The sequence below is a fragment of the Zeus faber genome, assembly GCF_960531495.2.
Source record: "Zeus faber genome assembly, chromosome: 10".
In the NCBI taxonomy this organism is placed as follows: Eukaryota; Metazoa; Chordata; class Actinopteri; order Zeiformes; family Zeidae; genus Zeus; species Zeus faber.
The window spans coordinates 24714837-24729848 of record NC_137199.1 but is presented as its reverse complement, the minus strand read 5'-3'; the positions used below and the strand labels follow the sequence as shown (position 1 = coordinate 24729848).

At 49.8% G+C, this 15012-nt stretch overlaps 1 protein-coding gene across 1 annotated transcript; it reads right to left on the bottom strand.

The window, feature by feature from the left end:
* Nucleotides 1–1528: 1528 nt before the first annotated feature.
* On the bottom strand, nt 1529–2842 carry gpr101 (G protein-coupled receptor 101; the record flags this gene model as incomplete). Its single annotated transcript, XM_080008372.1, has 1 exon — nt 1529–2842. The coding sequence occupies one exon, from the start codon at nt 2840–2842 to the stop codon at nt 1529–1531; it is 1314 nt and encodes a 437-aa protein (XP_079864498.1).
* Between the last annotated feature and the right edge of the window lie 12170 nt (nt 2843–15012).

The following is a 15012-nucleotide window of genomic DNA, read 5'->3' as shown; positions in this document are numbered from 1 at the left end:
AAATACGGTCATCGAGCACTAATGAGGATCCGAGGCAACAATTCATATGCCATGTAAATCCAGTGAATTGGGTTGTGAGGTACTATAAACATTTACACTTTGTACCTCACACCATCTTCGCTGGCGTCAAACAAAATGGCTTCTGTTAAAAACATGAGGTAACTTGATGTGTTCAGTGGGTTCGTCGTAGCATAGAATCGACCTGTAAAAAAGATCCGATGGCATGGGCGCCACGGCACGTTAATCAATCAAATTTGTATTTCATTTCCCCTCTCGTGCTCTTTTCTATTTAGAACGGATGCCATTAATGAACCAGACTAAGACACACATTTTACACCCCCAGCGAAACGTGGGTTCAAAGAAAGAAAGGCTAAGGCAAAAACTGTATGAACGGTTTCTCTTTTCCGGCGGACGGACGGAGTCACCCGCTTCCACGTGTTTGCGAACCGGCGGGGGGGAGAAAAAAAACAAAGCACGACCCCCATTCATTTGCACACAGGACACTTTGGAACGAACGCAAAGCAGTTACGGACCGCCCCCGCCAAAAAAATAAATAAATATCGAGAGAAAACCGTTATGAGCGCTAAACATCTCTCACAATAATAACCTGAGTTCATATATATATATTTTTTTTATTTTTATTTTTTGCGGGAGCTGCTCGCTTTCATCGACGCGAGGACGGCGGAGGAGCATCCTCGAATCTCAGGCCGCATCCACGGAAATCGTTAAAATCGTAATCGCAGATGACAGGAGGCGACGAGCTGTGCTGGTGCTGTCAACAACTATGGCCTGTATTTATAGCAAACTGAGCAAGGCAAACCGCTTTGACCCCCGCATAGGAATTTCAACCCCTACACGCCAGGTGGGCGTCCATCTTCTTACCACGCGGAAAGACTCGACGGCAGCTCCGCTTTCACTTGGGCGAATGTGGAAAATGAAAAATGAATCCCGCAAAGGGTGTTCCGTTTCTGCCTAATGTCAGTTGATTTAACCTTGAACCCGGATTGAAATGCCCATCGTAGCATAATGTAACAGTTGTAGAATGTACATGGTGTTGGCACGACTGCCAAAAGCTGCAACGCATCCTTTCCAAAGACCATGGATACATAGATAATAACGGGTTTCAACACGGACTGCACTGATTACACAAAGAGATGCAAAAATATGAATCTAGATTTCTGTCACCCCTGCCCCCCCCCCCAAAAAAATTGGACCTAGTGAAACGAATACTTTCAAAACACCCAGTGTTCAATATTGTATGTGCTAAATGCTGTTGTAGTCCAGAACCAAAGGCATTTGTTTTGTCATTCATTTTTGTTAATTCTTTACGGCAATCCAAGAAAATGTAAAACTAACTTCACCCTCATGATTGATACCACCACTCCAGAAAAAAACAAAAAAATCATAAATAACCACCATGTTCTCAATGTGATATATTCACACGGGTGGGATAAGCTCCTCAATTCAGAGGAAACGTGGTTGAATGTCCAGTCGTTGAGTCCCCTATCCTCGAATCTGTTCCCTCCCTTCATTTGCTTTGGACGCCCAGGTCCTTCTCGGAGCTGAGGCTGGTGGAGGTGGTCTCCTTACGGCTGTCTCTCGACTTCCTGTCCAGAGTGGGAGAAGAGGAGGTGGTGACCTCTTCCCAAGTGCGCAGGGGAAAGACCCGCGCGGCCAGACTGGGCAGGTGGGGGTGCGGGCCAAAGCGCCCTTCGGTGGCGGTGAAGCAGCTCTCCACCGCGGAGCTCTGGCCCGGGTGGCCCTGTTTGCAGAACGGCCCGCACAGCAGAGCCAGGAACTCCTTCCTCACGCTGCGGTGCATGTAGCCGTAGATATACGGGTGCAGGCAGCACTGCACGAAGAACAGCACCAGGGCCAGAGAGGACAACCAAGATGGCACCGCTGCCCTGGAACGCATGGACACGGTGTTGAGCACACTGTACGGTCCCATGCTCAGGATGTAGGAGGCCATGATCACAAACACCACCCGAGCGGCCTTGCAGTGGTAGTGGAAGCGTCTGTGCCTGACCCGGACGGGGTAGCCCCTATCGGGCGGGGGCGCCTGTTGGAGGTGGCGCTGGGGGCTGCCGGGACAGGGTTCCTGGTCGTCCTGCTGGGTGATCTGGGTGTGGGTCTGGATGGGATGGACCAGGGCGTTCTGCCTCCGAGCCGCCCTGAACACCATCCAGTAGCAGCCCAGCATGATGACTACGGGCAGCCAGAAGGAAAACACCGACACCACGGCGGAGTAGGACAGGCTGGACGACCAAATCACCGAGCAGACGTTGTGGTGGCGGTCAAAGTCAATGGTGCCCCAGCCGTAGAGCGGAGGCGTGCTCTGCAGGAGGCTCAGCACCCAGGTGGAGATGATCAGGTTCGTTCCCAGGTGGGGGGTCATGCGAGTGGGATAGGACAGCGGGTGGATGATCGCCAGATAGCGATCCACAGAGACCACAATGATGGTGTTGACGCCCGCAAACGCGAAAAGGTGCATCAGCACGACCAGGGCCTGGCACAGCCGGGCGTCCAGGGGCCACATGCCCGGCACGGTGGCGGCGATGGCAAAGGGCATGACCAAGACGGTCTGGAGCAGGTCGGCCAGGAGCAGGTTGAGAACGAAGCGGTTCGCCACGTGGAGGAGCTGAGGCTTGCGCTGGAACACCAGCAGAACGACCACGTTGCCAAACAGAGAGAGGCACACTATCAGAGAGATCAGCGCCACCTTCACCGCGCTGTTGACGACGGAGGACCAGACCGCGCCGCCGTCAGAGCCTGGGAGGCCGGAGTCCCAGGGCACGTCGCTGAAGCTGGCGTTCACGCTGGGCGCCTGGGAGCTGGGCATGGTTCGTCCGGCTCAGTCCCTGCGCGTGCATGGGGTCTCCACCAGACGTTAGGTCGATCTCATCTTGAGGCAGAAAACGAAGATGGGAGAAAAATGGGTTTAGACGGATAATATGTTTGCTTTTAAATGGGGTTGGCCCACAAAGGCTTAGTATTGGTTTAACGCTGATCAATTGTTATTATTGTCCATATCGTTTTCAGAAAATTAGCAATGGCAGTTTACATGAATTCCAATGACATTACATCGCCACACCAAGCTTCATTCATTTCATCACACCATTATGCGTGAGACAGGGAATAAAACATGCCGCAGATCACCGCGTCGCGGTTTGACAAAACGCGCACATAGCGTCAACACGCATCAGCGAAGGCACAAAACACCCGCGATCCGTGGTTTCTCAATGAGGGATTTACATTCCGTGCGTTGTTGATCCATTCCATCCTCACGCCTCCATCTGCAAAAAAAAACCAAAACAGCCAGATGCGTGTCGTGTGGAACGGACCTGGTACCCGCGCACAATCCCATTGTTCATCCTTCGAACGGCCGTTTCGAAGGCGAGGCGTCGGAGTACCTCCCGCGGACCGGGGTGGGGGACCGCGACGTGCGGGCGCGTTACCTGAGCGCTCGCCGCTGGAAACGGCTTCCCTTCACGCGAAGCCCGCGCTGCGGCGACGCGGAGGGTGGCGCTTCTCTCTCGGGCGCTCGTCGCTCTCCGCCAGCCTCCGTCAGCCCCCATCGGCCCCGCGTGGCTTCAACCCACGACGCATGGCTCGCTCACCTACTCGAGCGTCCTCTCATTCCGGGTTTCAGCAGACTGGGGTCTTGGGAGAGGCACGGGGGGCGTCCGGACACAACCCCCGGTGCGGGCTGTGGATGAGGCTTGACGCTCCCCTGGTGTCCCATGGGCGCACTGTCATATGTGGGGATGATGATGATTATTATTATTAGTAGTAGTAGTCGTATTAGTATAATTATTATTAGTGGTATTATAGGGTTAGCCCCAACCCTACAATATCTATCTATCTATCTATTTATTTTTTAGTTCCTTATATTAATGTAAAGCAATGTGAGTTGCATGTCAAGTATGAAACGTGCTATAAATAAAGGTCATGATAATAATAATGGTAATAATAGTAATAATATTTATAATAATAATAATAGTTATAATAATAATAATATTTATTATTGTCATTGCCATATTATTATCATTACTGTTGTTGAGGGTTTTTTTTTTTAATTAAAAAGCACATGGTTTTCACATGCCATCATAATATAATTTCTCCTGTGGTTTATTCATCTGGATATAATATATATATTTTTTACTTCTCACATATGCTCTACTTCAATTTTAAGTGGGGGCTAAAAATTACAAAAATAAATGGTTACAGTTATTGTGACAACTATAGTAATTATACCAATGTATAAATAGCTTTCAAAATGCCTTGAATTACTGAGGGTTACATTCAACCATATAATTTACACATTTTAAATTACCAACTAAAGAAGTCAATATTATATATTGGCCTGAGTGAAGCACTAAAAGGTGTCAGGCTACGTAGATGAACTGTAGAAGCCCTAATGAAAATGTAATTTCTAATTAGAGTTTTAAGGCACTAATGAGTAATCTGTAAATAGATTACATCGCATTTACCTTCCCCTCCCTGAGCGGAGCGCCGCTGTTAAATGTGTGCCCCAGAAAAGTGGTTCCATTTATTTTTCTTTCCAGCAGTGGCCATATGTGAACATGTGGAACACAATGGAGAGCCGTTTGTTTAGCTGTTCCCACTTGAGGAGGTTGTGATTTTTAGCTGCACAGTTGACTCCTGAAAATAAAGAGTGGTATTATTCATTATTCATCTGAAGCCATTTTGTTAAAAGTCACAGGCTTGAGGGGTTCAATGGGAGGCAGGAATTTGGCGGCAAGTGCCTGCCTAGAAAGGAATTTTCTACTTTCTACTTTTTATTTTATTTTATTTTTTGTACTTTTTCCTAGGACTTCTTGTGTGCTATCACCGGGTGCGTTGCATTACATTTCACTGCATATATGTATGGAAGTATGTATATGTATGTGACAAATAAAAATCTTGAATCTTGAATCTTGATGTCAGCCTTACGGGAATAGACCTAACAAATATTCAAATGAAAGATCTTTAACTTCTTTGGGTTGTGGACCTCAAGTACCAGTTAACCTCATAGCCAACAGCCAGTCAAATGAGTAAAGTAACTTTCATGTAACGGTGCTGGCAGAATAAAACAATGTGAACACATTTTAGGAACTTGTTTGAAGTTTCAACTGCATCGTACGACTGGCTGCGATCAAAGAAGGATTCTCCTGTTTCTGCACAGACTTGACCTTTGACCTCTGCCTGCCAGCCTTTAGAAGCATCCGATGCCGTGGCAAAATATCGGGGGCCATCGGGGCTGGTCGTCCTGTCAATGGAGAGACATCATTTGGATTTCTGATGACACGGAAGTGACCGCCGGAGTTTTGATTTAATCAAATCGCATTTAAAAATGCAGCCCTAATGGTGAGTCATGTTAGATGATTGCCAATTAAAAGGTGTGTCCGCTCTAAAAGAGGTCTGACTAATAAGCACATTAAATATGAGTTTTCAAAGAAACATGAGACACTTAAGACAGCTCCAAGAGGCCGAATAGGTGACCACAGCATTCAATTCACGAAAATGTAGAAAAAGCAATAAATACGTATATGTGTGTGTGTATGTATGTATATGTATATGTATATGTGTGTGTGTGTGTGTGTATATATATATATATATATATATATATATATATATATATATATATATATATATATACACACAGACACACACACACACACACACACACACACACACACTACAATCAAAAGGTTAGGGATATTTGGCTTTCGGGTGAAATTTATGGAAAATGTAAAAAGTTCACGCTACAGTGATATTATATCATGAAAGTAGGGCATTTAAGTAGAAGCATGCAATGGCGATTTCCTCATCTTAAACTATTTTTTTAAACAAAAGCCAACAACAGTGGTGGTTAGACCACAACAAAAAATGTCAGAGCATCAATTACAGCTTGACAACCACGTCTCATGCTGTTCACAAGTCGACTTATTGTCTGCTGAGGCCTGGCCCCCCACTCTTCTTGAAGGGCGGCCCTCAAGTCATTGAGGTTCTGGGGTACAAAGTTACGAGCCTCTACACGGCGACTCAGCTGATCCCATAAGTTTTCTATGGGATTCAGGTCTGGAGAAAGTGCAGGCCACTCCATTTGAGGTACCCCAGTCTCCAGCAGCCGTTCCCTAATGATGCCACCTCCATGAGCTGGAGCATTGTCGTCCATGAACATGAAATTAGGCCTTGACCTGCCCACACTGTAACACCACCACCACCAAAGGCTCATTTGGTGACAACAGTGGCTGACGCATAGCGCTCTCCTTGACGTCTCCAACATCGTTGGCGGCCATCATTTCTGCTCAACGTGAATCGACTTTCATCAGAGAACAGCACTGAGGCCACTGGTCCCCCGTCCAGCGTAAATGCTCCCTGGCCTGTGCAAGACGATGATGCCTGTGCCTGGTGGTGTGGTCAGGTACCCTTGCAGGTCGTCTAGCACGCAGACCACGCTGATGTCAACGGTTTTGAATGGTCTGACGTGACACTTGGGTGCTTCTCACCTCCCTTAAATGTGCCTGGAGTTGAGTGGCTTCATCATCTGCAGGGCACTGTTCACAATGAAGTGGTCATCAGTGTGGGATGTGGCCACTTCTATGCCTTTCTGTGACTCTTCCAGTCTCTGTATCTCTGTTGCAACCTGCTGATGACACTCTGTGACACTCTAAGCTCAGTGGCCACTTCCCTCTGAGAACATCCTGTTTGAAGCCTCGTAATGGCGAGTTACTGTTGATCAGTTGTTAGGTGTCGTATTGGTCTCATGATGTCAACATGTGAACAGCATGATGAAGAGGACTGTTTGAAATACCAATTCTAATTGAACCAGGAAATGTATTGGTCGATTCATGGATCAAACACCTGTTGTGAATTTTGCCGTTCAGCTCCTTGTTAGAGAACAGCAAGTTGTGCAAAAAGTACTGAAACATTGAACAGTTGGACATGTGCATTCAAAAGTTTAGAGAAGGTCAAATTAAGTTCACCTGTAAAGGTTATAGTGCATTTTAGGTTCATCCTGAAATATCACCTGAAAGCTGAATATCCCTACGTTTTTGTGAGTAGTGTGTGTGTATATATATATATATATATATATATCTCAGTGCTTCTTCTCCAAGACAGAAGGTCATCACATCTTTGTTGACCCTCTAGTTAAGGGCGTCTCAACTTCTCAAGCTTATTATGAGCTCAACAGCTCCACATAGTGTCCAAAAAAAATACATTTATTTAGTCTTGGAACACGGATGTGAGACATGCAGCCCCATGGGATGATGTGACTTTCTTTTCATTCCTTTTTAAAAAAATTTTTTAATTTTATTTATTTATTTTCCCAAAAACCTTTCATGGAGTTCACTGTTTTATCCTTTCCCCCCCCCCCTTATGGATGTTGCTGCATGTTGCATGTGTGATCATCTGGAGCTTGATCGCAAGGACTGGCCTCCAAAATCTAAATAAAATTGCGAATTTTATCCCAAACTGTCAGACAACTTCTGTCTTCTGCATGTGGCCCAATATAAAAAGGGTGGAAAAAAATAATACACATATAAACGTAAACCTTTGTGATGAGGCATCATCACGTTTGGTACCATCCAACCATCCATGCGGAATCGGATGCATCATCCGACCATTCATCACTGAATGGGCTTCAATCTGAAATCACAAAACATTTACGTGATTATTTATCACTTTGGAACAGTTCGGAAAGCTCAGTGAATAATTGATGTCAGACATTTCTCCACGTTTTTCCAGCAACAAATAAAGGGTTGAAGGGAGCCGCTGCAATGTTCAAATGTTGTTCGTTTTACCATACCACGCTGTTTAAAATGGAGTGAGCAGTGGATCGGTCTTCATTTGAATTCATTCTGTTACTCTGGCGTGTAATGTATTTCTATTGTATAACGCGGGGCACACACACACACACACACACACACACACACACACAGGTACAAAAAAATAAAGTACAATCCCTGATGTGCAATTTGTCGAATTATGTGCAATACACTTTATTACTCTGATTCCTATTTATGTTATTTATACTTGGGTATATATTTTCTATGTATTGCTTATAGTGCTTACTTTGATACTTTGAACTTTGAGTTACGACAACTCTTTATCAACGCTCTCTATTTTCTGCTGCCACTTTTTGCTGCTGTGACCGTGCAAATGTCCCCGCGGCGGTGCCCAAGGAAGGTTTATCTTATCTTAAGGGACGGAGCGTTGACCCCGGTGGCAAACAAACAGATAACAGATTGAGGGCGAGCGTCGTCTCGCCGCCGCCCCTGAAAAGACGCCGCTCGCTTCTCCCAGCGACACAATGCGAGTTGTCTCCGGAGCCCAAACAGTTTAGAAGTAATTACTAGTGTTTTCCCCAGAAGGTGATTACTTTGCCACACTTGGCCGTCATTGTCAGCAGCCGTGCTTTACCCCCCACAAAGGGGAGAAGTGCCCGATTGATGACGAGCCCTCTGTGGCCTATGGAGAATTTTAAAGTACTTGTACAAGGCTTCCCCCCCCCCCAGGAGATTAACTTGCCATAAGGGCTACCTGCCACGGACACATTTCCCGTATTCATCGCAGACATCGTATTCAGGGCACAAAGACGGTTTTTAACAGGGCCACAGCTGCATGAAAGCGATGGTGAATGGGCATAATGGTCACAAAAGACAACAAACCTCAAGTGTAGAGAAATAAAATCTCCTTTAGGGTGGTGGGGGGGGTGGGGGGTAGGGGTGGCGGTGGTTTTCCATTCAACGCTAGACCAATTCCCTCTTTTGACCATTGAGGACCCCGCTACTCCGCCACCCAAGGACCCCAATCTAATTATTTTCGGACAAGACATGTTGTGGTGAAGACCGGCAAAGTGAGAACAGCACTCTGGAGCGGAGTGCACTTTAATTCAATCGCTCTATTTGACGGATTCCCCCTTCAAATGCACGTCACACACCAGCGGGTCCGCACAATGGGGAGTCCTCCTCATTGGGGCCGGGGGAGGCCCTCCGCCTCCGCCGCTGGGAGGAAGTAGCGGCGCCGACCCCGCACGTTTCGTACCTGCGCGCCGAGGTGCGTGCGCCGTGCGTGGGGGTTTGGGTTTGTTTCGTTTTTTTCCATTTTTTTTTTTTCCGTCTCCAAACACAGGTGCTCTACGACAGAATCTGCCGCCAAACGGCGCCCCCCTCCCCTTTAAAAAAAACAAAACAAAAAAAAAACTCTTTCGAAAACTGCAGAACCGTAATCCGGCCAATTTAGCCTCGGAGGGAGATTAGACGGCGGGGGTCGGTTCCTACCACATTCATTAAGGGCGTTGGAGGGAGAGAGTGGGGGAGAAAGAGTGTGGGGGTCGGAAAAAAAAACCCAAGAAAAAAAAACCTGCATGTGTCCCCGCTCGGCTAAATGTGAAAATCGCTCATGCCATTATTTCGGGGTTACAGATGAGAAAGTGGAACTTGAATGGGTTTTTGCTTTAATATAACGGACGTGGGATACCACATAGGGAGAGGTGGAGGGAGGGAGGGAGGGGGGAGGGCGGACATCTTTGCTTGTGCTCACGCAGTGGAAAGGCCTCGACAGGTGTGCCTTTGTATGTGCGTGTGTATACGTGAAGCTAGGCCACATTGTGTGTGTGTGTGTGTGTGTGTGTGTGTGTGTGTGTGTGTGTGTGTGTGTGTGTGTGTGTGTGTGTGTGTGTGTGTGTGTGCGCGCCCCCCCCCCCCAGGAGAGGGGCCTTCTCACTCCTTATTGGACTGTCTTCCCAACGGGCCAGATTTGGGCTCTGACCTCCGTTCGGGATGGGAGGCTGACTGATCCTCGGAGTGACACAGAGAGAGAGAGAGAGAGAAACAGAAAGTCTGACCGGAGAACATGTGTGGAGCACGTGGCGAGCGGTGGGGGACGGATGAAGAGCGGCGTCGAGCAAGAGGACGGGATCGCCGCGGATGTCGTGGTAAGAAAATCGGTGTTCGGGGCCGCCGTGCGTGCCGGACGTTCCTAAATTTAGGGTGTGCGCGCGCGCGTGTGTGCGTGTGTGTTCGCGTGCTTGCTTGGACCAGATCCCTCGGAGCGAGCCGGCCCGCGCCCGAGCCTGAGCGGGTGCGGCCGCGGGGGTCGCCGCCGTCTGAGTTTGATGGCGGTGGCCTCGCTCGTATGCAGAGTGACACCCAAAGGTCAGGGGTCGCCTCATCCTCGCCTCGCAATCTCTTTAAAGCTGTAATCTCCTCTTGACATTTGGACAACCTTTCCCCCGTCCTGTCGTCGAGAGGGCTTTGACCGAGGGAGGGTTTGAATTCCGACTGTAACGCGGAGGTGCGGTGCATTTGAAATGAAAAGGAATGATAAAATAATAAAAAAATAAATAAATAAAGATTTCGACGCTTCGATTGGCGGCTGAAGTGGCTGGTGTAGTTCCGCGCGTGTCCACTAGATGTCAGAGTGGGACTGGAAACGGCGCCGAGCTCCCACCAGCACCTTAGGGGGGAGGGATGCCTGCGAGGAGGCTCCACATAGTGTGACAGCTTCCCCAGGAAGCTGGGGTGACATTTGCCTCACTTAATGACACAAGCTAATTAATCATTAGCGGTCCCAGAGGTATTCCTGCGAGGGAGGCTTTGTCGTGCCTTCCCGCAGCGGGGGGTCCCCAGCCTCAACATGTTATGTATGCATAACCGCCTCATCCTACGCTTAAACATCTTAATTCTCACTCGTTTAGCTTGTTTTAACTAAATCGCATTTGCTCTTTTTCTTTTTTTTTTTTTCTTTTTTTCTTCTTCTTCTTCTTCCTCCTTCCCCCCAAAACTACCGACGTGGCGTGGAGATCGAACATGCATTGTGTTGTCTCCGGATTGAAAACGACGTGGCGTTGAAGGAGCCTTCTGTGTTGTTTTTTGTTTTTTTTTGTGTGTTTCTTTTGGGGGGGTTGGATCCCGGCCCCGCGATAGGATTGTCTGCGATGGGGAGAAAGAAAGATGTTATTGCCAGTTGATTGGGCAGACAAGGGGATGGGGTTTTTTTTTTTCTTTTTTTTTTTGGATTTGCTGCATCAATGGGTTTGACCACATCACTTTGTCTTTATTGGGGCCCGGTGAGCGCATTCACTGGGCGCTTCACGTAATGCCGGGATTAGGGAGCGCCGGTATTGCCACGTAGCCGCTGGTTCCGGGGCCTTCCCGTCCGTTGGGCCTGTGGAAAAAAAAAAAAACCCCGTTACCTCGCCGGAGCCTGCGGTCAAAAGTCAAATCTCCCGTTCCAAAACAGACGGAACACCTTTTGTTTGTTGTGGATCCTGAACTGTGGCCCCCGAACCAGCCGAAGTGCTAGAGAGACTGTAATTACGTGTGTGTGTGTGTGTGTATGAACCCCAGCTATCAGGGCCATTTGGGTTATGACTAATTGTCTCTCATGGGGTGAGGGCCTCGCTGGCCACCTCTTTGAATCCAGGGAAAAGATGTGAGAAAACTATTTTCAAATACAGAGAAAATGAATTGTGCCCCGCCCTGTATGTGTTTCTGCCCCCCCTCCGTGTGTCATTACCGTAACCCCCCCCCCACTGCGTCCCTGGCTGGTGTTTTTTTGGGAGAGTCCTGGTCATATGTACCGGGGGGCACTGGGGTGATCCGGCCAGGTCCCTCCTTCCCCCCGACCTCCCGCCACAGGGCCGTGGAGTGTGTAGCGGCGGGGCCCCCGGGGGCACGAGGTGATGAGGCGCCGGGCGGCGGGGCGGGGGGCTTGGAGAATTTTAGCAGGTTTGGGAGAAGGCTTGAGGTACCCTGCGGATGCTGTGACCCCCGCCCCCCCAAGCCCCACCCCCTCCGGAGACCTTCGCACCTGGCCCGAGAGACGCTTGCGGACCTGCCTCCAGCTATACTCTTCGTCTGGACGAGCTCAGGCCGCGTCAGGGGGGCGACACGCCCACGGCCCACCCAGCCTCCCCGTCAGCCCCGCGGGGTGCCACGCCTGACGACGCGTCCTCATTCGCCGCCGCTTTACACCCTCCGCGACATAAAAAAAAAAAAACGGCCCTTGCAGGTGGAGCGGTCGTCGGATCATTCCGGTCTCGTCGGCATGTCTCCTCATTGACATGCAGGGGAGGGACGGTGGAGGCTTTTCGGCGCCCCAGCTCCCTCCGCTCCCTTATCGAAGGTCTTCAGAATTCTGTGAGTGTAGCCAGAGACGCACGGACGGGCCCCTTCGCCGCCGTTCGTATATTGAGCTGAAACCTCCGACGCCGCCCCTCCCGGGGGACCTGCTCCACCGTGCCGCCGGATGCAAACGGGTTCTTTCTGACCTGCACGAACCTCGAACCATTAGACTCTTATTTTCCCCACCGTTCCACCGTTATTTCGGACGTAGCAAAGGCAAACCGCTACGTATTGCACCTGCGCCCACGCCTGATCCATCAGGATTATGATGCCCCGCACGGACCCTTCCCGTGTCTCAGAAGGCCCGTGGAGAGAGGGGGTCGGTGGGCGGGTGTGGGGTGGGGTTGCCACGAGCGGAAAAATTGAAACTCCAGCTACTGCGGCTACTGCTGCTCAGCCCAGACGGCGCGAAGACGAATCTGCCGCCATGTTTTTACACAAAGCCTCTGTCTCTCTGTCGAAAAACACCGGGGCGTGTCCCTCCTACGGGAACCCCATCTGCGAGCCTGCAGCTCTTGAACCACCCCTTCCTCAACACAACACCCGTCACCGCTCGCTGTCAGCGACACACACATCCCAGACACGCACGCACGCACGCACGCACACACACACACACACACAGTGCACTCAAACTTACCTTCCTAACCGCCGTAGCTGTAATTCTGCCCTGAAACACATTTAACGATGCGCACTCCTCACCCGTCCCATCTCGGCGGGAGGCCGCAGGAAACGGATGGGGGTGGGGGTTGATCTGGGGAAACTGCCTACCTATCCTGCCGCACACCTGACTCGCATCCCGGGCTGCCGGGATTATTAACAACAAATCAACATCAGTATCCATAGAAAGCAGCGTTTAGACTTGAAAGCGCCTGCCATGGAGGCTGATGGCGGAGAGATAGAGGGGAGGGGAGTCACTTGTCGCTCGGTGGCGCCTTCCACCCCTCCCCGCGTTCCTGGTGGAGACAGCCATTCACTCCGCATCTATCAAGCGCCGTGCATGAAATTGCCTTTTCCAGTCAGCAAGTGGTGGATTTGTACCCGGGCCTTAAGAATAGCTTATTTACTCACTTGTTTATGGTGAATCAAAGTGAGGGAAACTTTTCTGCTCACCCGCTTCGCCATAGACGTGTCTTAGCCGCGCAGCCCTTTCATGGTGTCATGGGCGGGGCCGAGCGTCGCATGTGATTCTCTATCTCCGGGAACCCCGCAATTACATCTGGCACAACTCTGCATGAAGTAACGCTTTATAATCCTTTGTGCATCTCGGCTTTGAGGAGCCGCGGCCTTCTATAAGTTTGCTTTTTTGTCTCCCCTCTGTTCTAAAAGCAGCCCCCCCGCCACCCCCACATCACCCAGCTAGAGACTAAAGACAGAATGTGATGTGTCGTCCCCCCCCATCCTCCCCCCCTCCTCCCCGCACACAAAGCCCCAGTCCATTGGACACACCTTGGACGGCACAAAGGATGAAAAGCACGACGAGGCTTGGACACGGAGGACCGCGCTGCCAAGCCCGATAAAGACGCTTCAAAAGTCGAGCGGCGCACAGTGGTTCTTCTCGTCCGTTTGCTTTCTCTTTCATCCCGGACCCGATGACTTGGAGGGGTGGAGGAAAAAAAACAACAAAAAAAAAAAACAACTAAAACCCCCCCCCAAAAAAAAAAAACAGGCGCGGGAGAAAGAAAGACAGGGCGAGGGAAAGGGGTGTGAATAAAACCTGGGGGAAGCATCGTTTTTTTTTTTTTTTATCTTTATTTTTTTTTCTTCCCAGATCTCTTTTTTGACCGTGCGGGGCCCTCCGAATGCGGCGTCTGGTGATGTTGTGTCTGGGGCGAAAAATAGAGATGAGTGTGAATTTGCACCTAAGCACGTAGATTAGTGCGCGTGCATATATCTGCTTCTGGTCGGAGCTCGGGATTAACCAAAAAACCATCGGGCTTTGAGTCAGACGACCCATAAATAAACTCCTCTAGCCCATCTTCAATCCCCCTTGTCTTTCCAGCTTTCCGCTCACAGCGGCAGGCCGCGGCTAAACTGGGAAGCCCTCCACTTTGCCTGGAAAGGGACGCCATTTTAACTTTCCGCAAAAATCAATCACGCCGTCCCCGCTTGTAGAGTGGAATAACATGGCAATCATTTTTACAACCGGCAATTAATTTACCTTATGCACTCCGGGTCCAAGGGAACCGTCCAAGGTTTTGTTTTTTAATTTTTATTTTTTATTACGAACGTAATGAATTAGAAAATTAATATTGTTCCATCCTTCAAAAACATTTTTTTTTCGCTTTTCTATTTCCTCTTGGTGTTTTGGCACATACAATGGTGCAGCAACTGATAGAAAAGACGGAGAACTTCTCCCTGTTAGTGCTGCCCTCTCTCTCTGTCTCTCTCTCTCTCTCCCTCTCTCTCTCTCTCTCTCCCCCTCTCTCTCTCTCTCTCTCTCTCTCTCTCATTGAAACAGATGGTGTTTTATGCTGAGCACAATCAGGACTATTCAGCGTCAGGCCGGGCAGGACCTCCCCACCTGCGCTCAGCCTCAATCACAACCTAATGAACACATTGGGAGCAGTCTGTTCCAAATTACTCCCAGTAGGAGCCAGGGCTACAGGTAAAGCCCCCACCCCCCACGCCCCCTTTTCCACCGCCACACCACCTCCCACCGCTCCGCCTGCCAACTTGCGCTGCCCCGGCCCTCCCTCGCTACCTCGGCCCCCCTTCCTCGCCGGTCGCCCTTACCCACCAAACCAAACAGATATTGGCTTTAGCGGCTTCGCTCCTCGGCCCTGGCTCTTAATCAAATCAAGATCCGTATCTCGGCGCTGTCAGCATTCCAGCGCAGCGCAGGAGGGCAGCCTCCGCAGCAACAAGCGTATACCTT